The sequence below is a fragment of the Pelodiscus sinensis genome, chromosome 23 (genome assembly GCF_049634645.1).
Source record: "Pelodiscus sinensis isolate JC-2024 chromosome 23, ASM4963464v1, whole genome shotgun sequence".
In the NCBI taxonomy this organism is placed as follows: domain Eukaryota; kingdom Metazoa; phylum Chordata; order Testudines; family Trionychidae; genus Pelodiscus; species Pelodiscus sinensis.
Window position 1 is genome coordinate 14,357,297 of NC_134733.1, and position 27,165 is coordinate 14,384,461.

The following is a 27,165-nucleotide window of genomic DNA, read 5'->3' on the forward strand; positions in this document are numbered from 1 at the left end:
TGGCCTTGGGCAGGTACCTAAGGCCCAAATTTTCAAATTAGCTACAGATTTTGGGGGAATCCCAGCCTCCGGCTCCTTTAGGACTGGTTCTTCCAAGGTGCTGAGACACGCACAGTTCCAAGCGACTTCACCTGCAGTGCTGGGTGCTCAGCACACTTGAAAATCAGCTTCAGATGGACTCAAACTGGGCAGCCAAAGAAGTGGAAGGGATCTCAATCAGTAGCCACTTTTGAAAATCAGGCCTCAAACTGCTCTGTGCCTCAGTTTACCCCTTGGAAACGAAGGTAATTTTGTAGAGAACACTGATGACTTTGGTTGAGGGCTGTTTCTTGGGTTTCTATTAAAAAGATGCTGGAGATATATTTTCCCTTTAAGAAGTATTTCACTTTGCTTTTTTATCTGTGTAAACATTGCCCTGTAACACAGCAAAGTGGCCCACAAGGAGGAAAAACCCCACCTTTAGGGGTAGGGCAAGAAGTGAAAATTGCACCCCGTCCCTGTGGACGCCAGTCCTGCCCATTGAAAAGTCTGACAAGCAGAGGCTGGGTCCTTTCTGCCCAGCCCATAAGGAGAGCATGAGTCTGAGGAACCTCCAGGAAACTCTTCCAGCAAGTCCCTCCACCACAAGACTATAAACCCAGGAATGATTCTCTCTCCTCTCCCCCACTGAATTCTTGGGGGAAGTCTGTATTTGCTAAACTGTAACAGGATGAGTCGTGGGAATGAGATACTAACTCCAGAGGGAACGGGGGGAGTTCTTTAGTCACTTCTCCTTCTCTTGTCCAAGAAAGCTTGTGGTATGTACAGGCAGTCCCCATGTTACGTACAAGATAGGGACTGTAGGTTTGTTCTTAAGTTGAATTTGTATGTAAGTCGGAACTGGCGTCAGCCGCTGCTGAAACTGATCAGTTTCAACAGCGGCTGAATCTGGACGCCAGTTCTGACTTACATACGGATTCAACTTAAGAAACCCAGGCGTCCCCAAGTCAGCTGCTGCTGAAACTGATCAGCGGCTGATTCCAGGAAGCCCGGGGCAGAGCAACTCTGCCTCGGGCTTCCTGTAGTCAGCCCCTGGTCAGTTTCAGCAGCGGCTGACTTGGGGACGCCTGGGGCAGAGCAGCTGGGGTGCTGCTGGGTTTCTCCAGTAGCGCCGAGGAGCGGCGCTACTGGAGCAACCCAGCAGCACCCCAGCTGCTCTGCCCCAGGCGTCCTGATTCAGCCACTGCTGAAACTGACCAGCAGCGGCTGAATCAGGACAGGACGCCTGGGGCAGAGCAGCTGGGGTGCTGCCGGGTTGGTACAGTAGCGCTGAGGAGCGGTGCTGCGGGACCAACCAGGCAGCGCCCCAGCTGCTCTACCCCAGGCGTAGGCAAGAAAAGCCTGGTCTGCTGGGGGGAAAGGGGGGACACTAGCTGCACCCCCCCCAGCAGACCAGGGAGACGCGGGTGGCGGGACCGCCCGCGTCCTCCACGGCTTTGCTCCGTCTCCCTGGTCTGCTGACCAGGGAGACGGGGAGCAAAGCCGCGGATAACGCCCGCAGCGGCACAGCCCGGGCGCGCCTGGGCTGTCACGCTGCAGGCGTGCTCCGCAGCTTTGCTCTGCGTCTCCCTGGTCTGCAGGGAGACGGGGAGCAAAGCCTTGAAGCACGCCCGCAGCGGGACAGCCCAGGCGCAGGGAGATGGGGAGCAAAGCCTTGGAGCACGCCTGCAGCAGGACAGCCCAGGCGCGCCCGGGCTGTCCCACTGCGGGCGTGCTCCGCGGCTTTGCTCCGCGTCTCCCTGGTCTGCTGGGGGGGGCTCCCCCCCCAGCAGACTAGGGAGACGTGGAGCAGCTTTTCTCGCCCCGGAGGACGGGGGCGGCGGGACTGCAGCGCATCTGGGCGTCCCGCCGCTCCAGTCCTCCGGGGCGAGAAAAGCTCCGTTCGTAACTGCGGATCCGATGTAAGTTGGATCCGCGTAACTCGGGGACTGCCTGTATTCTAAAGGGGACATGTATGAGACTGTGTCCTTTAGCTCCTTGTCTCTTCAGTTGGCGGGGGGGAGGGGCAGAGGAGGGAGGGAAGGGATTTAAATACAGAGAAAAATCGTTGCTTATCCTTAGAAGAAGGTAGCATCTGTGGCCAGATCCTCAGCTGGCATGAGCTGGTGTAGCTCCATGAATGCTCATTTACATTGAATGGAAGTTCTGGCCTTACCTCTTTGTTTCCTCCTTTCAACCTCAGGATTGTACTGAAGACATGCAGATTATTTAGTGTGGGACTGGCAGGGGAAGTAATATTCACCCTCTTCCTCACGCTTCTTCCAAAGAGCCTTTGAAAACCAGTCACTCCAAAAGACATAACCTTTCCCCCACGCCTGAGCTCCCCCTGCAAAGGTTAGGCATTCCCAATGGCTATTTCCAGAACAGAAGCTGCTCCAGCTGTAGTTACAAATTATCCTTCAAGCTTTATAAAGTGCTGGAAGGTAATAAATGGGAAGTGTTTCCTTCTATTCACAAATCTGATTCCTCTGTCTCTTTACGGCTTCCACAAATAACAACGATGATGCTGCTAGACAGAGCGGCCACCGCCAGATTCTGAGCAGCTTTTGTTTTGTTTTTAAAACGATACTCAAATAGCATTGGGAGCTCCCGTAAGCCAGACACGCTGTAAGAGAGAGTCCCAGCCGTAAAGAGCTAACAGTCTAAATAGTTGGGATGGGAGAAAAAAAGGTAGTGCCATTAACTTCATTTTAAGTTGAGGAAACTGAGGCACAAAGAGGTCAGGTCAGGTCGCTTGTTTAAGGCCCCGCAGGGAGTTGGTGGTTAATTCAAAAATCATTTTCTTGTTCGAATTCCCTCCACCCATTACTTCCCCTCCAAAAATGAAGTGGAAAATGCTTCCAAAGTGGATCTGAAGTGTTTCAGATGGAGTTGAGAGCTACTGTGTCTTACAATTACTTCAAGTGCAGCCTTGAGCATGTTGAAGTTCATGTCACCTCCAAAGATGGAACCTCAAGATTCGAGACAAATGAAGAGCTTACTGTCTGCCTTGTTATTCATTGATGAGGCCTCATATTAGGGATATTAAAACGTGTGTAATTAAGTAACTGTGTAACCGCCGAACATTTCAGCAGTTACGTGGTTACATTCTGGGCAGTAGTCGGCTCCCTGGGAGCTGGCATTTAAGCCAGCTTCCCATGCGTACCAGTTCCCATATTTTATGTAGCTGGGGTAGGGCACTTTAACCCAGCCTTCCAGATCTAGTGCAGGCTTGGCTTCAGAGGCATCAGTGCAGAGTGAGGGGGGGGGGGGCAGGCAGCTTCCTGGGAGCCAGTGAACTCGGGGAGCCGGCTTTTAAGCTGGTTCCCGGTGCATACTGGCTGCTGCCTGACCCCCGCACTGCTGCCTCTGATACAGAGGCAGCACCATGCGGTGGCAGTGGCTACACGCTATCTCCCCACATGTACCAGGCCCCTGCAAATAACTGTGAACGTTAACCAAACTGTACACTTTTACATCCCTACCTCATATAGTACAAGACAGTTACATTCCAGGTCCCTACTTTTTATGGCCTCACCTCACCAGCCAGAAGGAATTTGTGGCTCGTGGCCTTAGATGTTGCATTTATATCCAAAGGGTAATTAGTCCCAGGTTCTGTTTGATGGTGTAAAATAGTTTAGGGACACTCTTGGCAAAACTATGATGGAAACTTTTTAGATTTCAACAGGTTGAAACTTCCTCCTGGGTATAGGAAATGTAGGAGCCAGCACAGGCAGCAATGGTCTGTGTGTTGACCATTTTGTCTTTTTCGCTGACTGCATATCTGTAAATATTTCCTACAACAGATTAGCCAAGCAGAGCAAGAATCTCCTGGTAATTCCTCCAATTCCAGTTAAGGGCAAGATGTTCCTAGTGGGAAGGCTTATTGGAACTCCTGAGTTGTCTGTGTAAGAGAGACAGAAAGGCCTTAGATGTCCTTAGAAAGATCTTGGAGTCATGGTGGACAGTTCTCTGATAAGGATGGTAAGAAGTGGGTAATTGACTTATTGAGTACTCAATAAGGGGCCCCGCTGCGGCTCTGCAGTTGAAATGTAGCCTGGCTCCTACTGCATTTAAACTGCAAAACCACTGTGGAGGTAGATCTCAGACCCACTCAGCAGTCCCAGCTCACGCCAGGTCCCAGATCACTATACCTCTGCCTCCCTGTCCTGCAGAGATGGCGTTGAGAGGAACTGGCTTTGAAGCCGGCTTCCCCCAGCACTGGCTCCCTCCCCGCCCTGCCTCTGATACAGAGGCAGAAAGGGGATGGGGAAGCAAGTAGTCAGGTAGTGATTCGACTAGTCGCTTACATCCCTGTTCTCTGAAAATATCCACTCAATGTGCAGTGGCAGTCAAAAAAGCAAACGAAATGTTAGGAATCGTTAAAAAAGGATACTTATTGCCTCTATATAAATACATGGTATGCCCACGTCTTGAATATGCGTACAGATGTGGTCGCCTCTTTTCAAAACAGATATATTGGCATTGGAGAAGGTTCAGAAAAGGGCAACAAAAATGATTAGGGGTATAGAACGGCAGCCCTACGAGGCGAGGTTAATAAGACAGGCTTTTCAGTTTAGAAAAGAGAAGACTAATGGGGGATATTATAGAGGTCTATACAATCATGACTGATGTGGGGAATGTAAATAAGGAGAAGTTATTTATTTGTTCCCATAGCACAATAACTGGGGGGTCACCAAATGAAATTAATAGGTAGCACATTTAAAACAAACAAAAGGAAGTATTTCTTCACACAGCCTGTGGAACTCTTTGCCAGAGGATGTTAGAAAACCAGGACTTTAACAGGATTCAAAAAAGAGCTAGAATAAATTCATGGAGGTTAGGTCCATAAATGGCTATTGGCCATAATAGGCAGGGATGATGTGCCCTAGTCTCTGTTTGACAGAAGCTGGGAATGGATGACAGGGGAGGTATCACTTGATGATTCCCTGTTCTGTTCATTTCCTCTGGGGCACCTGGCATTGGCCACTGTTGGAAGTCAGGATACTGGCTAGATGGAACTCTGGTCTGACCCAGTGTGGCTGTTCTTATGTCCCCCACAAAAGCCGTAAGAATTCAGAGATTCTCCTCCAGTGTGTCTCAATGTTTGGAGCGTTGTTGAACATGTACACTAAAAGTTGGGAGTGACCATTCCTCACAGGAGAGAGAGATTCTTGGTAGACCCCCCAAGGAAGCACATGACTGTTGACCAGTGAGAGAGCTTCCTTCCTTGAAACTTTCCTTTAAAGAAAGGAAGGTTCCTATATTGAGACTCTCCCCCATCTCATATAGGGGATGCCCATAGGAGATGGCCTTCCCTCTATGCTATCAAAAGAAGAGTGACTGTGATTCATTATACAGTTACTGGCATTATTACATCTGTTGCAGTTAACCATCATTACCTGTGCCAGGTGAGGGTTTGTTGGTACACCAGGCTTTTTCCCATGAGAGAAGTAGGCGTGCAGATGTTTCATTTTTTAGATGCCCTACTTTTGAAAGCAGAATCATTTCACGGGTCATCACTTCCAGAACAGTACAGAGGTACAGCCTTCGGGGCCATGATACAGCTCAAGGGGAGCCCTTCTAAATGTCTCTCAAGAGCATCTTGCCTTCTTGAGTGAAGATTGTACATGTCCAGTAATCTGGGAATTTTCCTCACATATCGGTGTCTCAAGAAGAGCGACTTGTAACATGGGTTCTAAGAGATCCTGTCTCTCCTGGGATCTTCTAGGGATGACTTCAAAACATTTTTCTACCCTAGGAACATCAAGAGTATAGCAGTTATCCTATTAGAGACCAATGACAGGACCACAGTAGCCTATATACATTCACAAGGGGGCACAGAAACAGCCAGCATACATCAGGGCAGGTTTCAGAGGAAGCTGAGTTAGTCTGTTTCAGTGAAAACAACAAGGAGAGCAGTGGCACCTAAAGATTAACCATTTTATCATGGCATAAACTTTCGTGAGTTGCGTATATCAAGAAATTATTCAGATAGCCTGTTGTGGCTGGGGACAAGAAAGATAATGAAAACAACTTGTATCCAAACAAAACTAAATCATTCAGTAGATTGGTCCAACAGACAGGGCTTGCCCCCAGGAGAATGGGAACTCTACCAACAGATGTTCTGCCAAAGAGCGACTATGTGGAATTTCCTTGATAGACTTTGCTAGCATCCAGCAGTTGCAGGAAAGTACAAGACCGTTCCAGACATCAGGAGGGGGAAACACACAAGACAGATGAGTTTTTGCTCTCGGGCTGTGCGTGGCTAGTCATGGTGTTGGCTTTTCCCGCCTCTTCCTTTTCTGGCACGAGTAGCCAGAATAACAGATGCGGGGAAAAGAAGGTTCGATAGGTCACTTCATACTGATGCCATTCAGTGAACCCTGAAAAATTCTGCTGTACTTGAGAAGAGCTTACTCTTTATGTACTCCATCTGTCTACAGCAACCTAATGGATCAGGCATTGGTGTCTTAAGTCAGGGACTGTCAAACTATATCCCGTGGTGGAGGCTCTGTCATCAGCAATTTAAAAATCAAGATTAGATGTTTTTCTAAAAGCTTTTCTCTAGTCCATGCAGGAAATTTCTCTTGGCTGTCTTACATAGGAGGCAGACTGGTTGATCAAAATGGTCCCTCCTCAATTTGGAATCTACATCTGGAAATCAAACTAACTGTCAGCTGATGTGATCGCTGCCCCGAAGTGATCAAATTAATCACATGGTGTGAGTGAATGCAGTTCCCACTTGAGTCAGTGGGAGGCGTATCCACTTTTGTGAGGGCCCCAGGTTGTGTTATGTAACATTGTGGCTTGTTCCTCATGGCTGTTGGAGCATTTTCTGGGGCAGGGAGAGTGGTAAGAACTTTGTCTGAGAAGGAATCTTTTTGCATTGCCTCTCAGATAAAGTTATTCTTAGCCCAGCTCTAAAACATCTAGCAAAGATGGCTTCTTTCCCTCTTCTGGACCAACCAGTATTTCTCTTCTGCCATTCTGCTCTAACCTCAGTGACTTAACAAAATTAATCCATGTTCTCCAGATGTGCACAAGGGCAACAAGATATTTCTGTTCTGGAACTCATCCCGGAGACAATCAGATTCTTTGTTTTGATTCATTTTGGTGCATGGGAGTGATGGGGTCTTGAAAGGATCAGGAGGCATGTGTCATCCCCACGATGAGTTAAATCTGCCCTGCCACAAGCTTTACTTGCAGCCAGTAAGACTCCTCCTGTGATAGTTATGAAAGTTTTGCATAAGTCACCTGGAGGATTTTTACACTACATCAGGTATTGCGGGGGAAGAATATCACATGTCTTTCTTGAGACCTTCTCTCCAATTACCGGGAGATCGATGCTGTGTAGACCAATCTCCCAGGATTCGATTTAGTGGGTTTAGTAAGGACCTGCTAAATTGACCACAGATCAGTACTGCACCGAGTCGCAAGGAGTAAGGGAAGTCGACAGAAGAAACTCTCCCATCAACCTCCCACAGTAGGGGGATGCCACGGAAATTCAAACTAACATATGTCAACTCCAGCTATGCTATTTCCGGAGCTAGAGTTGCATATCTTAGTTCAACTTTGTCCCCTAGTGTAGAGCTGGCCTGGATCTCATTCCTATGAGAAAATAAATGGCTGGGTATATAAAATACCCCCTTTTTTCTAGATGTTACTTTGTTCTTTTTTAAAAAAAATTTTTAAAAGGGATAGTTTCAAAAGTAGATTGATCCCAGAGTTCAACCCACTTAAAACCTCAACCCAAGCAGCCCAGTGCTGGATTAACATGCCATCCTGCACGCAGAATGGAAGAAAACACCTTCGAGGAAGGAAATGGGTTTTTGGTTTTGACTATTATAAACAATAATGTGAAAAGAAATATTCCCCCAAATTTGAAAAATAGGTTGTGAACAGAGTTCGTCCAAAATTTGCTGGGCAGGATTTGTTCCAGCTACTGGGCATGCCAGTATAATGGTCAGTTGCCAATTTGGCAGCAAAACAGTGTAAATATTGCACTCAAATGATGACCTAGGAAGAGTAAATAGAGAAGAAAGCGTGACTGGAAGCATTAGCACAAGCAAGGAGGGCTGGGCGTCTTATTCTTCACCTTTATTCAGTGCCTTTCACTTGGGAATCTCAAAGCACTTTATAAAATTGCGGGAGCATTATTACCTCTCTTATTGGTGGAGAAACTTAGGCACAGCGCAATGGACTGGCTTGCCCGTAATCATGCAGTGAACCAAGACAAGAGCTCAGACCTTCAGGTTTCTGCTAATTGGGTTTTCATTAGAGATGAGGAAAACCAGGACTGATTTGAATCCTATGAACTGTCAATTGTTGGGGAAGAAAGGGGAGTGGTCATGTGACTGTCTCTTATTTTGGCCCTGTGAGGCAACCTCCTCTTCCTGCAAATGAAGAATTAAAAGCAATTTGGGTTTGCCCAGATGTGAGGAGGAGACATTGCAGTAGCAGCTCCAGGACCAGAAACAGAGAGAGTCTTCTTTGGAGAAGACTATTCCCCAAGGCTATGTCTACACTGCACATTGTTGCTCAAGAAGATATGCAAATGAGGCGCTGCGATGAATATTGCCTCACCTCATTTGCATACCTAATGAGCCACCATTTTTGTGGACAGAGCATTTGCACAAGAAGGAACTGTCTACACTGCTCCTTCTTGCACAAAAAACCCCTTCTTGCGCAGGAGCCGTTCTTCCTGAAAATAAGCGGCAGAATGGCTCCTGTGCAAGAGTAGATATAGCCCAAACGTGTGGGCCTACGTCAGAAACCTAGGGGAGGTGAAATTCACACAGGAAGTGGGATCTGATGGGCTGGTAGTGTGTGTGGGAGTGTGTGTACACACACCTCCATTCATGGTCAGTATTTTTTTTATTTCATTGGCCCAAAGCAGAAAACTTCAAACAATCCCAAGACTGGAAAAAGTCCCCTTGGCCTTGTGTGCTTTAATTCTTGTGCACCTGTTTGTTTTGTTCCCTCTTCTGCTTGTATTTGAAACTTACTGGAGGGCTTGTCTGCAGTGTTGGCTTTGGCGGTGCGGGTGTAACTGCACCCGTGCAAACCCCTCGTGCAGGCACGCAGAACTGGTGCTAAAACGCACTTGGTTCGCCCAGTGGTTAGGCCATTGGTCTGGGACTTGTAAGACCTGGGTTCTGTTTCCTCTTGAGTCTCAGACTTCCTTTGTGACCTCGGGCAAGTCACATAACATCTCTTGGCCTCAGGTTGCTATTTGTGAAATGGGGACAATTTTTCTTCTCTTACTAGGGATGTAAAATCCCGTGTTATTAGCTGACCTGTTAAACGTGAAGTTTATGTCATGTTTAACCCGTTAACCAATTAAGGGGGCTGCTCCAGCTCAGCTCGCTGCTGCAGGCAGACTGTCTGCAACCCCGCACCCCAACACCGAGCCCACCATGAACAGAGGCTGTGGAGCACCTGGGTCCGCTACGGACAGGGGTTGCTTTGGGCATCCAGAGCAGCCACTGTCTGCGATGGGCCCTTGGGGTTGGAGCAGACCCCTGCCCACGGTGGGCAGGGAGCTGCTCTAGCCACCACAAGTTAACTGGAACTGGTAAGCATCACCCTTTAAGTATCTAAAAGGGTATTAAAAGGAGGAGGGAGAAAATTTGTTCTCCTTGGCCTCTGAGGATAGGACAAGAAGCAATGGGCTTAAATTGCAACAAGGGAGGTTTAGGTTGGACATTAGGAAAAACTTTGTCACTGTCAGGGGGGTTCAACACTGGAATAAATTGCCTAGGGAGGTTGTAGAATCTCCATCACTGGAGATATTTAAGAGCAGGTTGGATAGACACCTATCAGGGATGATCTAGGCAGTGTTTGGTCCTGCTGTGAGGGCAGGGGACTGGACTCAATGGTCTTTCAAGGTCCCTTCCAGTTCTAGGATTCCACGTTTTAAGGGTAATGCCTCCCGTTAACCAGTTAACCATTCTCATCCCTGTTTCTCACAGGCAGCTTTGCCAACAATGCAGCAGATTGTGATATGCTCAGAAACTACAATATTAAGGGCCATATTAGTACCTTAATGGTGCAGTTTAGGTTGGTTTCAAACCTACACCACTGTAACGAAACTGGGCAGCCAAGCCCCGAGATGCCATTGAACTAATAGATTATAAAGGCAGAAGGAACCACTGTGATCTTTTCTGACCCCTCCCCCCCATATGGAAGGGTCCTAGAGCTTTCCAGAGTTAATTACATTACTGTGTGTGTTACTCAAAATCTAGTCAGGAGGAAAGGTGCTCGTAACCCTCTCATTCTCATTACCCTCTCAGCCAGATCCAATATGCAATATGGTGGACACAGCCCAGAGGACAGAAGAATAGATCACATGATGCTTTTTGGAGTCTAACAGACTGGCAGTGTGTAGGTCATGTCTTCCTCCCCTGGCTGATCAGTAGATGACAATAGCCTACTGTTGCTGCCAGCTGGTGGAGTTACTCCTCTGGCTCCCTCAGCAGGAGATTTTTGCTGTGGTGCAGCTTTGGGATTCCTACTGGGCTGATGACCCTTGTTGGGAGGCACTTTCGGATGGGGTCCTGCCTGTTTTTGTGATTGTACCACCTCAGTGCATTGTTGGTGCCCCTGGATAAATAATAAATAATAAATGTGTTAGCTGTCAGGTTAGGAGCTGGACTGAATGTGACAGGGAGGCAGAAAATAGCTGTGCTGGAAAGCTGCTGACTGTTGTTTTATTCATTTGTTCATTACTGAACATTGGCGCGGGGATAAGGCAGGAGGCCTGGATAACTTGTTCTATATGTGACCTCAGATTTAATAGTGAAGTGGGTAAGTGCCTGGTATCCGAGCTGCTGTTGCATTACTGGATTTGCTATCAGAACAATCAACATGGTAGACCACTGGTCTAGAACTTTTAATAAAGGCCCCGGGGAGAATACAGGCTTATTTTGAAACCGAATTGGCCCTTCTGTAGGTGCCTATGTTAATCACAGCCAAGCCTAATTGCAAACTCTGGGTGAAAGGACAGTTAATTATCCTATGGGGGGATATTTAGCCTCTTTTCTTGTGTCATTTCCCTAATTAAAGCAGTTTGACCGTTTTTTCTAAATCACTTCAAAGAGCTCAGAACCTCTCGTCCCTTCTCCAAATTTTATTATCAACAAAATAGAAAGAAATGCTGTCTGGACTTGAGGATTTCCTCCACATATGGAACAGATTTAGCATTCTTCAGCTCCCAGCAGTGGCAACACACAGATCTTATTCCTCACCCCCTGCCCCCCGATTCCCTCTCGACTCCATGTGTTTCCCACATCTATGTATGAGGGTGTGTGTGGGGGGGAGAGGGGGAATTTCCTCTTTCTTTCTTTCTTTCTTTCTTTCTTTCTTTCTTTCTTTCTTTCTTTCTTTCTTTCTTTCTTTCTTTCTTTCTTTCTTTCTTTCTTTCTTTCTTTCTTTCTTTCTTTCTTTCTTTCTTTCTTTCTTTCTTTCTTTCTTTCTTTCTTTCTTTCTTCGTGTGATGAGTCTTTTCACATTGCTAGTTTTGATGCTGAAGAAGTGGTGTGACTGCACCTGCTCCCTCTAGTATCAGATGTACAGATTTTGGCTTGCAGTCCGTGAGGACTGGCAAGAGCTTTGCTTTTGTATTACTTTTTTTTTTTTTTTTGCATTGAGATTCTGCCGGACAGCTTGTGTAGCAGAGGCCTTTGCGTCGCTGGGATCAATTAAATGCTCACCGGGGACTTTCTGGGAGGAATCTTTCCTTTTTTGGCTGACTCTGAATGTCACAATAGGGCGTTCAGCTGTTTTGACCTCTTTGCAGTGGCTCCCAGAGCAGGAAACCTTTCCTAACCCTTCTTCCCCCCCATTTTCTGCACTCTCCACCCATCATTCCATCTGCAAGCGTTCACAGAGCTCTTATGCAACATTACCGTTTTGGTATTCTTGGCGAAGGAGAACACAGCTCCGGAGGAGAGCTACGAGGGAGTTGGAAGGGTAGGTGTAGCATGGTTTTAATTTGTAACTCTGATTTCTTTGATTAGCCCTGGTGAGCCAGAGCCACCCCCACCCTTTGGAAGGGAAGAAATGTTATCACAATTCTTCTTCCATCTGTCCCACAGCAGAACCATTACCTGGTTGCTGGTTTCTGATATGCTCAAGTTTAGCCTTCCCCAGGCCTCTGGTCAACTGAGGTATAACGGTTCCCAAGATCTTTCGCCTTTTTTGTGCAATTGCATCCTTAACCTTCGATAAGCTGTGGGGTTACATTTAATGTCAATTTCTCTCTTGTGGGGAAAAGTGACTGCTTGTGTTTTAAAAAAAAATAACAAAAAAGAGACAAGGAAAGCAATTAATGGTGTCAAATGATCCTACCTAGGAGGGTGGAGTGATGAGTGACTGGCAGCAGGACTGACGCAGGAACAGCTGAGTGGGTAGTGGGGTGAGAGTGGGAAATAGTGGGATATTGACTCAAATTCCAGTCAGGTTTCTTTATTCCGTATGTTAACCTAAAAAAATGATTATAAGCACTATATATAAAGGAAAAAGAGAAGCTGGCAATACATATGCAGTTCTGCTTTGCATCCATTGCTTATCACTGTGAAAGCTGTAGAGAAATGCTTGACTTCCTAATTACGCCAAAATAAGAATGAAACCGTCTATTTTTCGCCCATGATCCCAGGGCAAGAGAATCCTGGGGTTGTGAAAGGAGAGTGCTGGCTCTGAAGGGATTTCCTCTGGGCTCCGTCAGTGTTTGTGCTGGAAGCACATGCCTTGATGACTTAAAAAAAAACCCCAACATATGTGTAGGGGGATGATTTCCCTGGGACAACACCTGTATGGTAATTGTGCAACAGCTGTAACGCTCATATTAGCCTTTAGGGTGGCTGATGCTTAAACCTACTCATGAATGGAATCAGGGCAAATCCTTAGTGCAGAAGGACTTTAATTAACCTCTGCATGTCAATTATCTCTTTCCCCTCCACAAAATGAGGTGATAACCCGTCCTTTCTCCCTCCCCAGCTACATTTTAGGCTCTTTGAGGCTGTCACTGCCTCTCACTATGGCCTACTCTACCTGCAGTTTTTGTACTGATTTAACTACTTTGGTTAGTATTAGGGATGGTAACTATCATGTATTTGTGTAAACGTGTAACCACTTGAAATTTTAGCATCAGGGCGGGGGAGGGGGGAGAGCAGGCAGCTCTGCAGAAGGCATGTGTGGAAAGCCAGCTTAACAGTTGGCTCCCTGTGCGTGGCAGCTCTTGCCTGTCGTCCCCCTCCCCCCCACCTCTGTGGAAGGCAGCAGTTCGGGGTTGGACAGATGGCTCCCGCTTCCCCCTTCTCTTTCCTCTAATACAGAGGCAGCAAGGGCGGGGTGGGGGATTTACATGCAGTTGTTAGGATTAACTGATAAGCTTATTGGTTTTTATTGATAAGCTTATTGGTTAATCGTGTAATCGACTACATGCTCACATCCCTATTGAGTATCAACTTAATTAAACTGGCAACAACCCTTAATGTGGAGAAAGTTACACTAGTATATAGGTGAATAAGCCAGGTCTGGAAATGAGATATATGCTGATGTTAAGCACTTGATTCTGGTGTAACTGTGTCCATGCTAGGGGGTTGTACTCTTGAACTATATCAGTTTCTAAAGCAGAGGTGAGGAACATAAGGGCCAGGGACCAGCTTAACTGGACCCAGTCCTTGAGGCTTAAGGCCACCCCTTCCCCCAGCATAGGGGAGCTGGCACTGGCACCCCACTGCAGGACTGGAGCACACAAAGTCTACTAGGCAGGGCCCCCCTAAGCTCTGGTGTGCAAGGGGAATGTGAGGAGTGTCTTTCTGCTCTCATTTGGAAGCCATGTCAGTCAGGGTTTGTTTGTTTGCTTCTCGTGTGTGGGCCCTGATTGATTTTTCTGTGGGTCAGTGGCTGCCAACCCAAAAAAGGTTCCCAAAAAAGAAATACAGGGATACATAAATAGTTGCAAGTGTGCATGCACAGCATGTACCATACCGGGGCTTCTAGACAGGACTAGGACATACACCTGTGTTCCGTTTCTGGCTCTGCCACTGACCTGCTGGTTGATCTTGGGCAAGTCATTTTACCTCTATGTACCTCAGTTTCTCCATCTATAAAATGGGGATAATGACAGTGGCCTCTTTTGTAAAGCACATTGAGCTATACAGCTGGAAGGCGCTGAATAGGAGCTGAGTGGTGTGATTGTTGTCTGTTGGTGGTCATTATACAAAAACTGCCACAGTAAAGATCCGCAGGGCCATTTTTGCTAGAGCCCTTGTGGTATAAACAAGTGGGAATTGTTAGCCAGGTGTTTTTTGTGTGAGCCCCTTGGCTTTTGCTACCCTGTTGCCCCCCTTTGATCTGAAATAGCTCGCATCTGAATTGGACACATTGCAAAATTCATTTGTTCCCCCAAACATTTGAAGATGGGGGGGGGGGGGGGGATAAGGAAATATTGAAATGGGAGGGAAAATTGAGTTTCAAGGTGCTTGTCAGGCGGGTAGTGGTGTCATTGTACTGCTGCATAGTGGATGCGTACGTTTTTAGTGAGTACCCATCAGCTGCACAAAGACATCTGGGTAATGCTGAGAATCTCTATGTTTTTAGTAAATGTCTCTCGGGGTGTGGGAGGCTTAATGGGTTCCCGGTGTTTCCTTTCATCTCTGCTCCCCAGTGACCGCTGGCTTTTCACATAGCACCTGGTGGTTAATCAGAATGTCTCTCTGAATGGTAGTGACAGGAAGCGGGAGGAGTGGTTGGGAAAAGAGAAGTTTTGGAAAATGAAATGACTTGCTGTGTAATACTGGGAGGCATGTTCATTCTAGGCACCATGCACTACCTCAAGGAACCCTCTCCCACGAATCAGAAACTGGCAGCTCATTAACAACTAGGGATGTGAACAGGTAACCCGTTAATTGGTTATTCGGGAAGCATCACCCTTAGTGGGTGGTGATTACTGGGTATTGGTTAACCAGTACCCAGGAGCATCTCCCGACTTGCAGCTTGCCACAGGCAGAGAACTGCTCCAGCCCCACAGGGGTTGGGAGCTCCCTCTCCTCCCCCCCACCATGTGAGGGACCTGGCAGCAGCAGCCAGGAGCCTCACATGTGGGGGGACAGGACTGGGAGCAGAAGCTGGCTCCCTTCTGCATGTGGGGCTGCTGGCTCCTGCTGCCCCGCCCTCGACAGGAGTGGGATGCCAGTTAATTGGTTAAACCTGAGGTTTACCAGTTAACTGATTAACCATGATTTTACATCCCTAAAGAGAATGCAACTTAGTTTTGGTCCCCATTAGAAAGACACCAATTACAGTAAAACTCCATTAGTCCGGCATCCAATGCTCCGGGACTCCTGATGGTCCCGCACCATCAGGAACCCGGAAGTGCTGGGGCAGCTGGACAGGCTTCCCCCATTCAGCTGCTGCTGAAACTGACTAGCAGCTGAATCGGGGAAGCCGGGAGCAGAGCAGCTGGGGTGCTGCCGGCTTGGTCCCGTAGCGCCGCCCCTCGGGGCTGCAGGACCAACCCGGCAGCACCCCAGCTGCTCTGCCCCAGGGGTCCCCGATTCAGCCGCTGCTGAAACAGATCAGCGGCTGATTCCAGGAAGCCCGGGGCAGAGCTGCTCTGCCCGGGGCTTCCTGGAATCAGCCGCTGATCTGTTTCAGCAGCGGCTGACTTGGGGACCCCTGGGGCAGAGCAGCTGGGGTGCTGCCGGGTTGGTCCCGCAGTGCCGAGGGGCGGCGCTACGGGACCAACCCGGCAGCACCCCAGCTGCTCTATTGCAGGCATCCCCGATTCAGCTGCTGCTGAAACTGACCAGCAGCAGCTGAATCAGGGATGCCTGGGGCAGAGCCAGACTATCGTAAGGGGGGGCTATGAGGGGTCTGGGGTGGCATCCCCTCCCACCCCACTCCAGACCCCTCATAGCCCCCCCTTCCGATAGTCCGGCATATCTGATAATCCGGCACCCCCTGGGTCCTAAAGGTGCCGGATTATCGGAAGTTTACTGTACTGTGCAGGGGAATCAGAGGTATTTCTAAAGAGAAATAACTGCTGTAGCTAGACATGCCTTCTGCAGTAAGTGCCGGTAAATGTTGACGTGTATAATGGCAACCACTTTACACTTGTGGTTGAGAGGAATGAAGTGACATCACCATCTTTAGATTGGTCTGTTGTGTCAGTTCACATGAAAGCTAGATTCTTTTCAGAAACCCATCACTTGCTTTTTTAAAATATACCATGCATATTTAACCAAGGTGGAAGGGAAATTTCTCCTGATCTCTACTGGTGATCTGTTTACATCCTGAAGCATGGGGATTGATTACCCTGGTAGCTGCTATCCTCATTCATGTAATTGCTGGTGTTTGTAATTGCAAGATTGTCTAATCATTTACTGAGTAATTAGCTCCAGTAATATCTTGTGACAGTGGATTCCAGAGATTAAAAAGTCACAGAGAGATGGTGGTGTTAGTCTGTACCTGTAAAAACAATGAGGAGTCCTGCGGCACCTTAGAGACAAAGGGTATGTCTACGCTACCACCCTAGTTCGAACTAGGGTGGTTAATGTAGTCAATTGAAGTTGCAAATGAAGCCCAGGATTTAAATATCCCGGGCTTCATTTGCATCTTGCTGGGCGTGGAACGAGGAGTAACGGTAGTTCGAATTAGAAAGCCTAATTCGAACTACCTACTCCATGCTGTGTGTAGCCACGGGCACGGAGTCCGAACTAACGGGGATTTAAAAATGGCGGCGCCCTGCAAGATGCAAATGAAGCCCGGGATATTTAAATCCTGGGCTTCATTTGCAACTTCGATTGACTACATTAATCACCCTAGTTTGAACGAGGGTGGTAATGTAGACATACCCTAAGAAATTTATTTGGGTATAAGCTTTTGTGGGTAAAAACTACTTTGTCAGATGCAACTAAAGTAGTTTTTAACCACGAAAGCCTTATGCCCAAATAAATCTCTTAGGCTTGGTATACACTAGCTCAGGCAGGTTGGCTTAAGGTACGCCATCCAGCTACGCAAAATGCATAGCTGGATTTAGCTTACCTTAAGCCAAGCTGCTGGAGCATCTACACTGCGGGAGGCCGACAGGAGCCCACGCTCCCATCAGCTTCCCTTACTCCTCTCAGAATGAGCAGTATTGAGCACCGGCAGGTGCTGCCCTCTGCGTTCAATTTGGGGGGTCTACATCGAATGCTAGAAGATCAACCTCCAGCGGGTTGATCTTCTCCGTAGCGTAGACATGCCCTTAATATTTAAGGTGCCACAGGACTCCTTGTTGTTTTTACAGGTTAAAAAGTACATTTTTAACTGTGTTGCCTCAGTTTCTCTGTGCCCTCTTGTTCTTGGGCTATAGGGCTATAAAGTGGTTTCATTCCTCAATGAGATGCAAGTGGGGCTTCGTTCCAGATTCAGCTTTGCTTGTGGATTCATTCACTCTCAATTGAGACTTTTCTGAAGGGCTTGAAGTTTAGTTTAGACTCTCACCTTTTGCTCTGATGCTAAAAACTCATAAGCCTCACGGAGCACTGTGCATTTCTGGCCTAATCACTTTAGAGAACGTGTTTCTGAGAGGACCTAACTAGCAGAGGACTTGCATTCCTCCTCCTGAGATAGAGCAGAGCCATTACATACATTCAGGATACCTCTGGGTATAACCAGAGGTGTTCAAGTGAGGTTCTCAGACCATCAGGGTTAGGCTAAGGGCTTGCCTTCACTTACCCCAAGCTTGACACTCGGGAGGTGGATCTCCCAGGGTTCGACTCTCCCTGGTCTCTCTGGCTTTTCAAGACTATGATGCAAGAGATGTAAAAGGACACTGATAGGATGGCTTAAGCCTGTACCAGGTGGCTTTCAGAAACCTGGGCATTCCTCATGTTATGGACATAAAACATAAATAAATGGGAGCCGTTTGTTTTGAAAAGAATAAAAATCTCTTGCAGTGTTTGCAATTCAGCTTTTGGAGCCTCCTGCTAATATATGAGGCCTGCACATAATGCCACTGCTACGTGAACAAGCCTTCCTAGTTGCTTGATAACGCCTTCAAATATCTATAAAGCCCAGAGGTGAAAGGAAGCAGGTGCGCCCTTGTGCGCAGCTCCCACAAGAGCTGGTTAAACTGTGGCAAAAGCCAGCAGGAGCTATTGAAAGAGCTGGCTGGGATCTGGGTTGCAATAGGACAGGACCTGTAAGAAATGTTAAGTTACTTTCACTGCTGATAAAGCTGGTACCTTCCTACATAGAATAATGCCACTGCAGTTTCTGAAGACTTACTAGCACATACCATTACTTAGCTGAATGCATATTTAACTACCTGCCACAGGTGTGTTAAGTGACATTGAACCACTCCGAATCCGAGTACCTTCTGGTATTTGAATACAGTGCTCACCTGCACAGGAGCCTCTTGCTGACGTAATCTGTCTGTGGTATTGACGAGGGATGTTGGATTTGATCCTAGAGAGAACAATTCCATTGTCTTCAGTGTCCTTTGGGTCTAGCCCTGTGTGTTGATTAACAGTTCTAGTTTACTCACCCCTGGCGTAATCCAGAGCCCTTTGAAATCTGTGGAAAGAGTCCCCTTGATTGAAGAATGACTCTGGATCAGGCCTGTAGCTGCCTGTATACCAAATGCAAGTGTGTGTCCACTGGTAAACACCCCTGCATGGATTCAGAAAGAGAAATTGATTGGAAACTGACAAAAGTAAAGGACAGAATCGACTCTTCCAGTCTATTCAATTGTCTGACCTGGGGGAAATGCAAAACAACCCCCCTAATGGCATAAATAGGACAAATAAAACTGTAAACACTGTAATTCATTTTTAACATCCTAGTTAGCACAGTTTAGGCATTTTGTTAATTGAATACTGAGGATCTGGTTTCTGCTCCGCAACGCGGTCTTGAACGTCAGCGTAGGCTCCATTCGATTTTAGTGCATTGGCATTGGCACAATGGAGTGGAGAATCAGTGTAACCTGGTTGTCCCTGTTTCGGAGCAGGTCTGTGCATGCCACTTGAGCAAATTGAACAGTCTAGGGATGGCTAAGCCTTGCTTGAAGCCTAGGAGATATTTTCTGTCATTGGCTGGTTGTTTTTAAGTAGAGAGTCTATCTCTAATCACTTGTAAGTCCGTAGGAACAGAGCACTTCCCTTTTGTCGGATGCCATTGTGACTTCAGTGGCGGGGCGGGCGGTGCCAGTGAACCACCCTTGGTGTTGGGGTTTAAGTGAAATGAGCAAATGTATTGCAAATGTAGTGCAGAGTATTATATATGTTGCGGGGAAGCCATTCGTTCTGTTCATGGCCTGGTGGGCTCTTTCTCTAGGTTTAGTGCCTCCTTTTTCTGTCGTACTCTCTTGTTAGATCTGATGAGTCCCCAAGCAGTCACTGAGACCTGGTAACTGCTCTAAGGTACCATAATGGCCATAAAATGGTTTTTATTATCTGATCAGCGCTGTTCTCTTTAGCCTGCGAAGTCGCAGCAGAGAGCATATTGCAATTATTTTGCAGCGGAAATTTGCACCCCCTTCCCTCCACCCCCTTTAATTGTTATGATAAATTGCAACTTCAGGCAAATATATAAAGCTCTGGGATGATAAAGCCAGCTGATATTCAGCCCGGCCCTTCTGCAGGTTCGAAGTCTGGTGCTAACACCCCCCTTTTTACAGAACACACAGTAGAAGTCATAGCTACAACGGATGGCGTTAGACCAGTGGTTCCCAAGGCGTGGGTCGGAACTCCAAAGGGGGGTTGTGACCCCCCCCTTTTGAGTGGGGTGGCCAAGACTGGTTTAGATTTGCTGGGGCCCAGGATGGAAACCAAAGCTGGGGGCTTCAGCAGGGGGGCTGAGGTAATAGGCTACCTGCATGGGGCTTTCAGTTTTGCCCCCAGGCCCAAAGCAGTGGGGCTCAGATTTTGGCTCCCTCATCCCAGGCACTGGGGCTCAGGCTTCAGTTTCCCCCCTCCTGCGTTTGTGAAGAAGTAATTTTTGTGGTCAGGAGGGGGCCGTGGTCAAGGTTCCCTCGACTGTGCAGCAGCACGGCCCTACAGCTGCTTAATGAGTCCTGCCCAGCCAGAGGCTCAGGCCTCCGCGCACGGAGCTGACGGCAGAGCAGCGAGTCTCTCCTCAGCAGGGAGCTGTTGCCGTCCCTGAAGGAGAATTGCCCCTCCCCCAGCACAGCACCCTGTTCACACTGGCGTTGTACAGCGCTGTCACTTGCTGCCCTGGTGGAGCGTGCGTGTGTGTTTTCACGCCCCTGAGCCAGAAAGTGACAGTGCTATGAAGTGCCCGTATAGACTTAGCCAAAGTCTGTCCTATATTGTTAGGAAACCTCTCAGCAAGAGGGGGTCCGCCTGAGGACCTGGGCCAGCAGGCAGGGTGGAGAAGGAATGGGAATGTGATGCGTCTGCCTGTTAGAACGGCCGCCAGGTTAGGCTGAGTGTGACCGTAATGAGAATGCCCTGGAAAGTAGCATGTATTCGAACCTTTGCGCCTGTGTTAACTGGGTGCTGACTCTCTAAATGTAGCAATCTGAGGAGAGCTGTTTGGTCCCGCGTTGCCTAATCAAATTCTCCTTCTCTCCCTCCCTCCCTGACGTCTGGGCTAATTCCTTCCGCTCGCCAGAACCGGGGTCGCCTGGCCGAGAAGAGGACGATCCCGCTGCCTCCCACCAGGCTTCCAAAGAAAGAGCTGACCTCCATTTTCTCACATAGTGACGACAGTGAGGAGAGTGACAAGGCCAATGGTCAGCACCCCGAAGTGAAGCAGGAGGAGGATCTGCATATCAGTATCATGAAAAGAAGGTACTTCCCGGTGGGGGGGATGGTGGCATGGAGAGCGCTTGACGCTGGGTCATGGGACTGGGCTGGAGCTGCTGCCGGAAGCTCAATTACAAGGGCTGCCTGTTGGCATTATCTCCTGAATGGGAAATTATAGCCTATTAGCATTTACCTGGCTTGGGTCCTTAAGGAGCAGCTCAGGGCAGGGGCCTGGGGATTTTGGGGGGTGCAGGAGTCAGGGTTGGAGAGGTGAGGGTGGACTCTGGGCAGGGGACTCTACGTGTGTGTCTAGGGGGTGGGGTGCAGAACCCCCCCCTCGCCCTCCCGGGCTTCATGCCCAGGCTGCTTGATCTTCCCTTTCCTGTCCCTGTCAGGGAGCAAGAGCACAGTGCACAGCTCCTCTGCCGCCTGTGCCAGGGTGAGGAATGCAGCAAACTGTGCACTTTCCTCTCACTCCCTAACAAAGGGGAACAGCCAGCAATGTCCCAATACGAACCAGGAAGGGAGGAGATGGCCGAGCTTTAGGCCCTCCCTCCCCCCCCGCTCTCCCTAAAGGGCCATGGGCAGTCCCAGATGAGGGTGTGGGAACCTGGGAACCAGTCCTTTTCACTTGGCTGGTGATCCTGTCTCTCTTTTTGTATGGCTTTAAGAGGAGCAGTCTCATCCCAGGCACATCCCATTGTCCTGGCACAACCAAACCCTTAGCTTGCTTTAAGTGATAAGAGGAAGCTGTATACTGAATTTGGTGGTCCTGTCTCTTACCGTTTAGGAGGAGTTCTTGAACAGACAGACAGACAAGCTCTCCTCTCAAATATATAGTAGAGCTGTCGCATGTATGTATTCGTTATGTGCAACAGGGATTCCTTCCGTGTGTTCCTTACTGTGACCTACTCAGTCTTGCTTGGAGAGGTTGGGTGTCTATGGAGCCTTCAGTAGACATCTCATAGAATGTCCCTCTTTAGCAGTGGCACTCTGCCATTAGGCTATAACCATACTTGACCCTCTGTCTGGTGTTCTCCAAATGTACATCTACACAGCAACATTATTTTGAAATAACCAGCGTTATTTTGAAATAATGTCAAAGTACTGTCAAGCTAGAGGACTCCTTACTCCAACTCCTGGAACCCTCATTGTTGGAGTAAGGGAAGTCGGAGGAAGGAGTGTATTGTGTCGAAATAAGTGCTGTGTAGACACACCCAATTTCGAAATAAGCTGTTTTGAAATAAGCTTCGCAATTGACAGCTCAATTTACGTAGCTTATTTCGAGTTAAGCCTTGCTGTGTAGATGCACCCTGACTGTGCTACATGGGGCCTTTTCAGTCGCAGGTGGGCGAATGTGGCAAACTTCTAGAAGCCAAATCCTCACCTGATATAAGTATGCTGGTCATTATCCCAGCTGAGGATCGGGCCCTATGCTCCAGTTTGTTGTAACGTGACGGTGGTGGTCTAGAATCTTTGGAAATGTTTTGGTGGTGCGGCAACAGAGTAGTGGCAGGCAGGGAAGGCTGTGGGTGATGCTCCTAATTGTAAATGTCAGATTGCTCAAGACAAAATCCCAGGCTTGGCCTTAAAAACGCTAGGGTCAGTATTAAAAAGTGGGCTTGTTGAAAGAGCTGTGGATTGAAACAGTCAGTAAAATATCAGGAAAGAACCCCTCTCCCATGCGAGAGTGTGTATTTGGAATACCTCTCTGGACTGTGTGCGCTCCTCCTACCTCGAATTGATGCAGAACTGTAAAGGGAAGTGGAACTCTTCAGACATGCCTAGGTGTGTGCCCCCTACATTTGGCTGTAGTAAAAAGCCTCGTCGCCCTTGTTGTTCAGCTGCAAAACTTTGGGTTCTTGCCTCCCTCCAGAGCAACCCGTTGTTTATAGGATCCATAACTACTGGAAAATAAATATCTAAAGCTGCTGTCGCTCGGCCCCCCCATGCATGTCATTGCTCCTCATTTTGATCATCATCTCTCTCTAATGCATAAAATCACTCAGATTCCCAGACAAGCTCTATAAAAACAGAGGAGTGGAAACTGAAGGCATGTAATTGCTTTTCTGTGTTTTATGCCTTCTTGCTCCTGAGCAGATAAGCCATTTCCCCTTTCCTCTGAGCAGACGCCGTGGTGTAGAGCAACTGAGAGCTCTGGAATAAGAGTGTCAAAAGAGTAGCCTGGCCCAATGATCACCATCTCACCCATCTCAGTAGCTGTCCAACAGTGCCTTAGTAATTGGAAAACGGGCACTGTGGAATTGGGGCAGGAGCATCTCAGGCTTGGTCTCTCGTGTGTGTGTACACCCATGAATCTTGCTACGCAGTCCGAGGAAGTCACCAGAATTTTCCCTCCTCCCTGTCCTCCTTTAATTATGCTTTTAATTCTGCACAATTACAATGCTAGGCTTTCTCCTTAGGTGGGCAAATAACATAATAAATATTTAATTGATATCCAGGGCCCCCAAAATATAAAGTGCTTTTATCTTAAATCTTTAATTACAATAATTGCTTGGCCGTGTTTATTAGGAAATGGAGAAAAAAAAATTCCTTACTTGTCATTAACTCTTGGTCTTTCAGCTCACTATTTCATTGCCCCTCCTTCCACTTTTTCAGTCAGTTTATTGGAAGGTCTCAGTCTAAACCTCGCTTTGGATTCTTGAAGGAGGGGGATGATGCTCCCCACTTAGTTTGAATCCTGTTTACTCTGCAGACGCATTTTTGACCTCACTTTGCTGCTGTTGGGGGGCGGGGGGCTGTGTGGGTATATTGCCTTAGCCTTTTCACTTTCAGACCAGCCCAATCTTCTTTCCACTGACTTTTAGTGGGAGTCATAGAGACACTGGGACCGCTCAGAAGGGAGAGTGAAGTTTGTTATACAGCCTTTGCTGAGAGGCAGCAGGCTTTTAGCTCAAGTGGTAGAGGCACATGGCTTTAACCTCTAAGGTCACAAGTTCAATCCCTTGGCTTTCTACTAAGACAGGGCTTTGTTCTGAGAGGAGCTGAGCCCCGGAAGTGTAGCTGGAGCTGCATGCACTCAACAGTTAGGGATGCCAGATAGTTTCACCAAAATACCGAACATGGTGGGAGAAAAATTGGTTGAGCACAAAAAAAGATGGCACCAAAAAAAAAAAAAAGGTCGCTGTGCCTTTAAATCCCCACACTCCTCCAACCCCCACCAGACGTGGCAGGGGAAGAATGTCCCCTGTGGCCTTCTGTCTGAGACAAACAGATAATACCAGACATTTTACATGTCCAGTATTTTCTGGGGTTTTTTTTAACTGGACAGAAGACGCAATTACAGGACTGTCCGGGCCAATACCGGACACCTGGCAATCCTATCAACACTGCTTTGGAGCATTACCAGGTAATCCCAAACTCTGTTCCGCTGGGGTTCAATCTGGGCCCCCTTTGTGCTAGTGGGAGAGTTTCCCAGGATCAGGGCCGTAGCGTGATGTCGTGGAAGATGGTGATCAAGTTCTTCCTGATGCCTGGGCCTTGGAGAGTTCTAGTGATGGGCAAAACAAGGCTGCTGGGAATATGGAGTCTAACTCATTGCAAGCACACAGTTTGCAAGGGAATCTCTTGTAAGATTTGGGTCCGTGGGAAAGTATGTGTGCGGGTGGAGCATGGAGGTGAATGGGAGCTTGGGTAAGTTGGTCTGGCTGCTCTGTGGGTGTGTCATTATAAAGGCTTGGTCCATCCTGCCCAGTTTAAAATGCTGCCGTATGGTCACGACACCAGCACTGGGTGAGACCTCTCCCAGCGCTGTAGGTGAACCACCTCCACAAGAGGAGCAGCTAACTTGCTGCATTCGTGGGTGGGAAGGGGTGTTTTTTCACACCTCTGTGCGTGAAAGGTACAGTGCAGGCAAGTAGCCGTGTGGACAAGTCCAGAGAGACCATGTGCTGTTGGGCCTGGGCCTGGGCTAATACCTAGAGAGAATGTCTTTGATATAGGGGTGTAAGCGAGTAGTTGAGTACTAAGCCTAAGCTTATCGGGTAGTTGAGTCCTCAACTACTCGCTTCCCTGCCCCCCTTGCTGCCTCTGCATGAAAGGCAGCTAGAGCGGGAGGCGAAACAGGAGCCGGTGCTGGGTGGAGCTGGCTTAAAAGATGGTTTCCCCCAGTACCATCTCACCAGTGCCGCCTGCCCCTCCCCCCCCCCCCACGGCTACCTCTATCAGAGACAGCGGCGGGGTAGGGGAAGCTACCGCGAAACATCTTTTACCTGCAGCCAGCCTGGGCCACTGTGAACTGTGGCTGCTGGACCCGGCTCGAGCCAGGACTGAGCAGTCCCAACTTGCGCTGGTTCAGGACCTACTCCTACTGCGGCACTGCAGTTAAAATGTAGTAGGAGCCGAGCTGCCTGCGCATCCAGCTTCTGCTACATTTAAACTGCAGAGCCTCAGTGGGGAGTAGCTCCTGGACTGGTGGGAGTCGGGACACAGCGCCTTCCTCTATCGACTGATCGGGTAGGCGATACAAATTGTAGCGATTGCACGACTAGTCAGTTACCCACCTCTTGACAGCCTTACTTTGATACCCCACCTGCTGGTCACACCTTCTTTTGGGAGCTCCTAATGCTCTAGCTCTTACGTCTGTAAAGCATAGACTACACCCATACCCACCCCACGGCCTGGAATGCCCAACGGTATAGCTGAATTGGTCCTAGACACAATTATTGGGCCAGCTGCAGTGACAGAGGTCAGCCTTTGAATTGCACAGAGCTACTTGCTTGGGACAGGCTCCGGGGAGGGAAATGGGTAGAAAGTACCCAGATCCCTTCTGAGCACAGCTCCACAGGAGTGTACATGCTTTTGCTCTCTCTCCATTATCAGCACTGTGGGGAAGGAGGAGGGCGTAGCCAACCTGGTTCCCGAGAGGGCAACATCATCATCATAAAGGCTACCTGTGTAACCGCTGGGGCCGCAGAAATGCCGCTGCATCTGCTTCCTGTTCTAATTCCCCTCTTGCAGCCTCCCGTAGTGGTGACAGATTGGGCTGAGGTGTCGTTGCCTCCAGGGTAGGGGAAGAAATAAGCTAGAGCTAGACCATGGGAGCAGGAGAGCAATGCTATAGTGAAGCCAGTCTCAGGGCTTTGCTCTCTCTTGCTCTCTCTCTGAATGTGTTTGTTCTGATTTCACTTTTATGAGATGACTCTTTCCGCCCCCAGCATGAGTGGGTGGGAATGCAGGCCAGTTCCAGGAAGGTTTGCCCTGGTTCAAGAAAGGGGAACGGTGTTTAGTGAGCAGAACAGGGGTCTGTGGGTTCAATCTCCTGACATCAGATCCTGCCTTTGCCACTGGCACACGAGTTGACATTAGTCCGTCTGTCCACTTTGGCTCTACTTGTGAGAGCACTTTAAGAGCGGGAGGTCTGGATTCTGGTGCTCTCAGACTGCACGATAGAGGGGGATCGGCTAGTGCAGCTGTCATGGATCTGCCTGGGTAGATTAGAGGAATGACTGAGCGTCCTACCCCCAACCCGTTGTGTGCCTGCCAGTGATTGAGGTTGCTACTGGGGGAAGGGCATGTTGCAACTTCTTAAAGGGGTAGGCGGTGCCAAGCACTTTCTGAAGTCAGCTGTGCTGCATGGGGAGAGTATACCTAGCCTCTATTGCTGGGCCACTGCATTTCTACACCCCTCTGGCTGTAACAGCAAGAAAGTAGCCCCTATCCCTTTTCTGTAAAATGGGTACAATAATACTTACCAATCTTGCTGGAGTACTATTGCAAACATTACTGAAAGTTTTGGAAAGTGCTGAGAGGCCCTAGAAGAAAGGTATCCTATCAAGTACAAATACTTCATTATTAATTCCAGCAACAGTAGTTTGCAGTGATGGTGAATTAAATCTTGTTTGCAACAGGGGGGCTTTCCTGCAGGCCATTTGCATGGTCGGAGAAGGACGTGTCTTTTTGCAGATTGTTTAATAAGTGACCAGTGAGATCACCTTTCTGCCCAAGAGCGCATTCTTAGGTCCTGACCCTACATATTACTGAATGCCTGTGGAAGCAGGTGTTGGAAGGAGTCAGATGCTCAGAAGTTACTACCTTGGGCACATATAACAAAGTTAAGTCCCTACAAGGTTTGGTTTACATGAACTTGAATCCCTGCCCAGAGATTCAGGTGATCTGTGGCTGTAGGTGAGTTGATGCATCTTTTAGGGAGACAACATGAGCCCCACTCAGCACATTTTATATTAACATTCCCTAAGTGTGCCCTGCATCGGAGAAACAGAAGGTTTCAAATTCTCTCTCTTTCTGCCAGCTTTCTGTTCTGGGATTGATACTGTGTTGCTTGACAGGCTGACTGTAAACTCCCCATCAGCAGTCACCTGACTACTCGGGGGCAGTTCATTGAGACGTTGCTTGCAGAAAACCTCCC

General features: G+C 48.3%; 1 protein-coding gene across 12 annotated transcripts in view; it reads left to right on the forward strand.

The window, feature by feature from the left end:
* Positions 1-27,165, forward strand: part of SAMD11 (sterile alpha motif domain containing 11) — a 324,237-nt gene that overhangs the window by 165,903 nt on the left and 131,169 nt on the right. For all 12 annotated transcript variants that reach the window (XM_075906866.1, XM_075906863.1, XM_075906862.1 and 9 more), the window contains one exon: positions 20,644-20,822. In XM_075906866.1, coding sequence (XP_075762981.1) covers positions 20,644-20,822 — 179 coding nt within the window. The remainder of the gene's footprint in view (positions 1-20,643; positions 20,823-27,165) is intronic.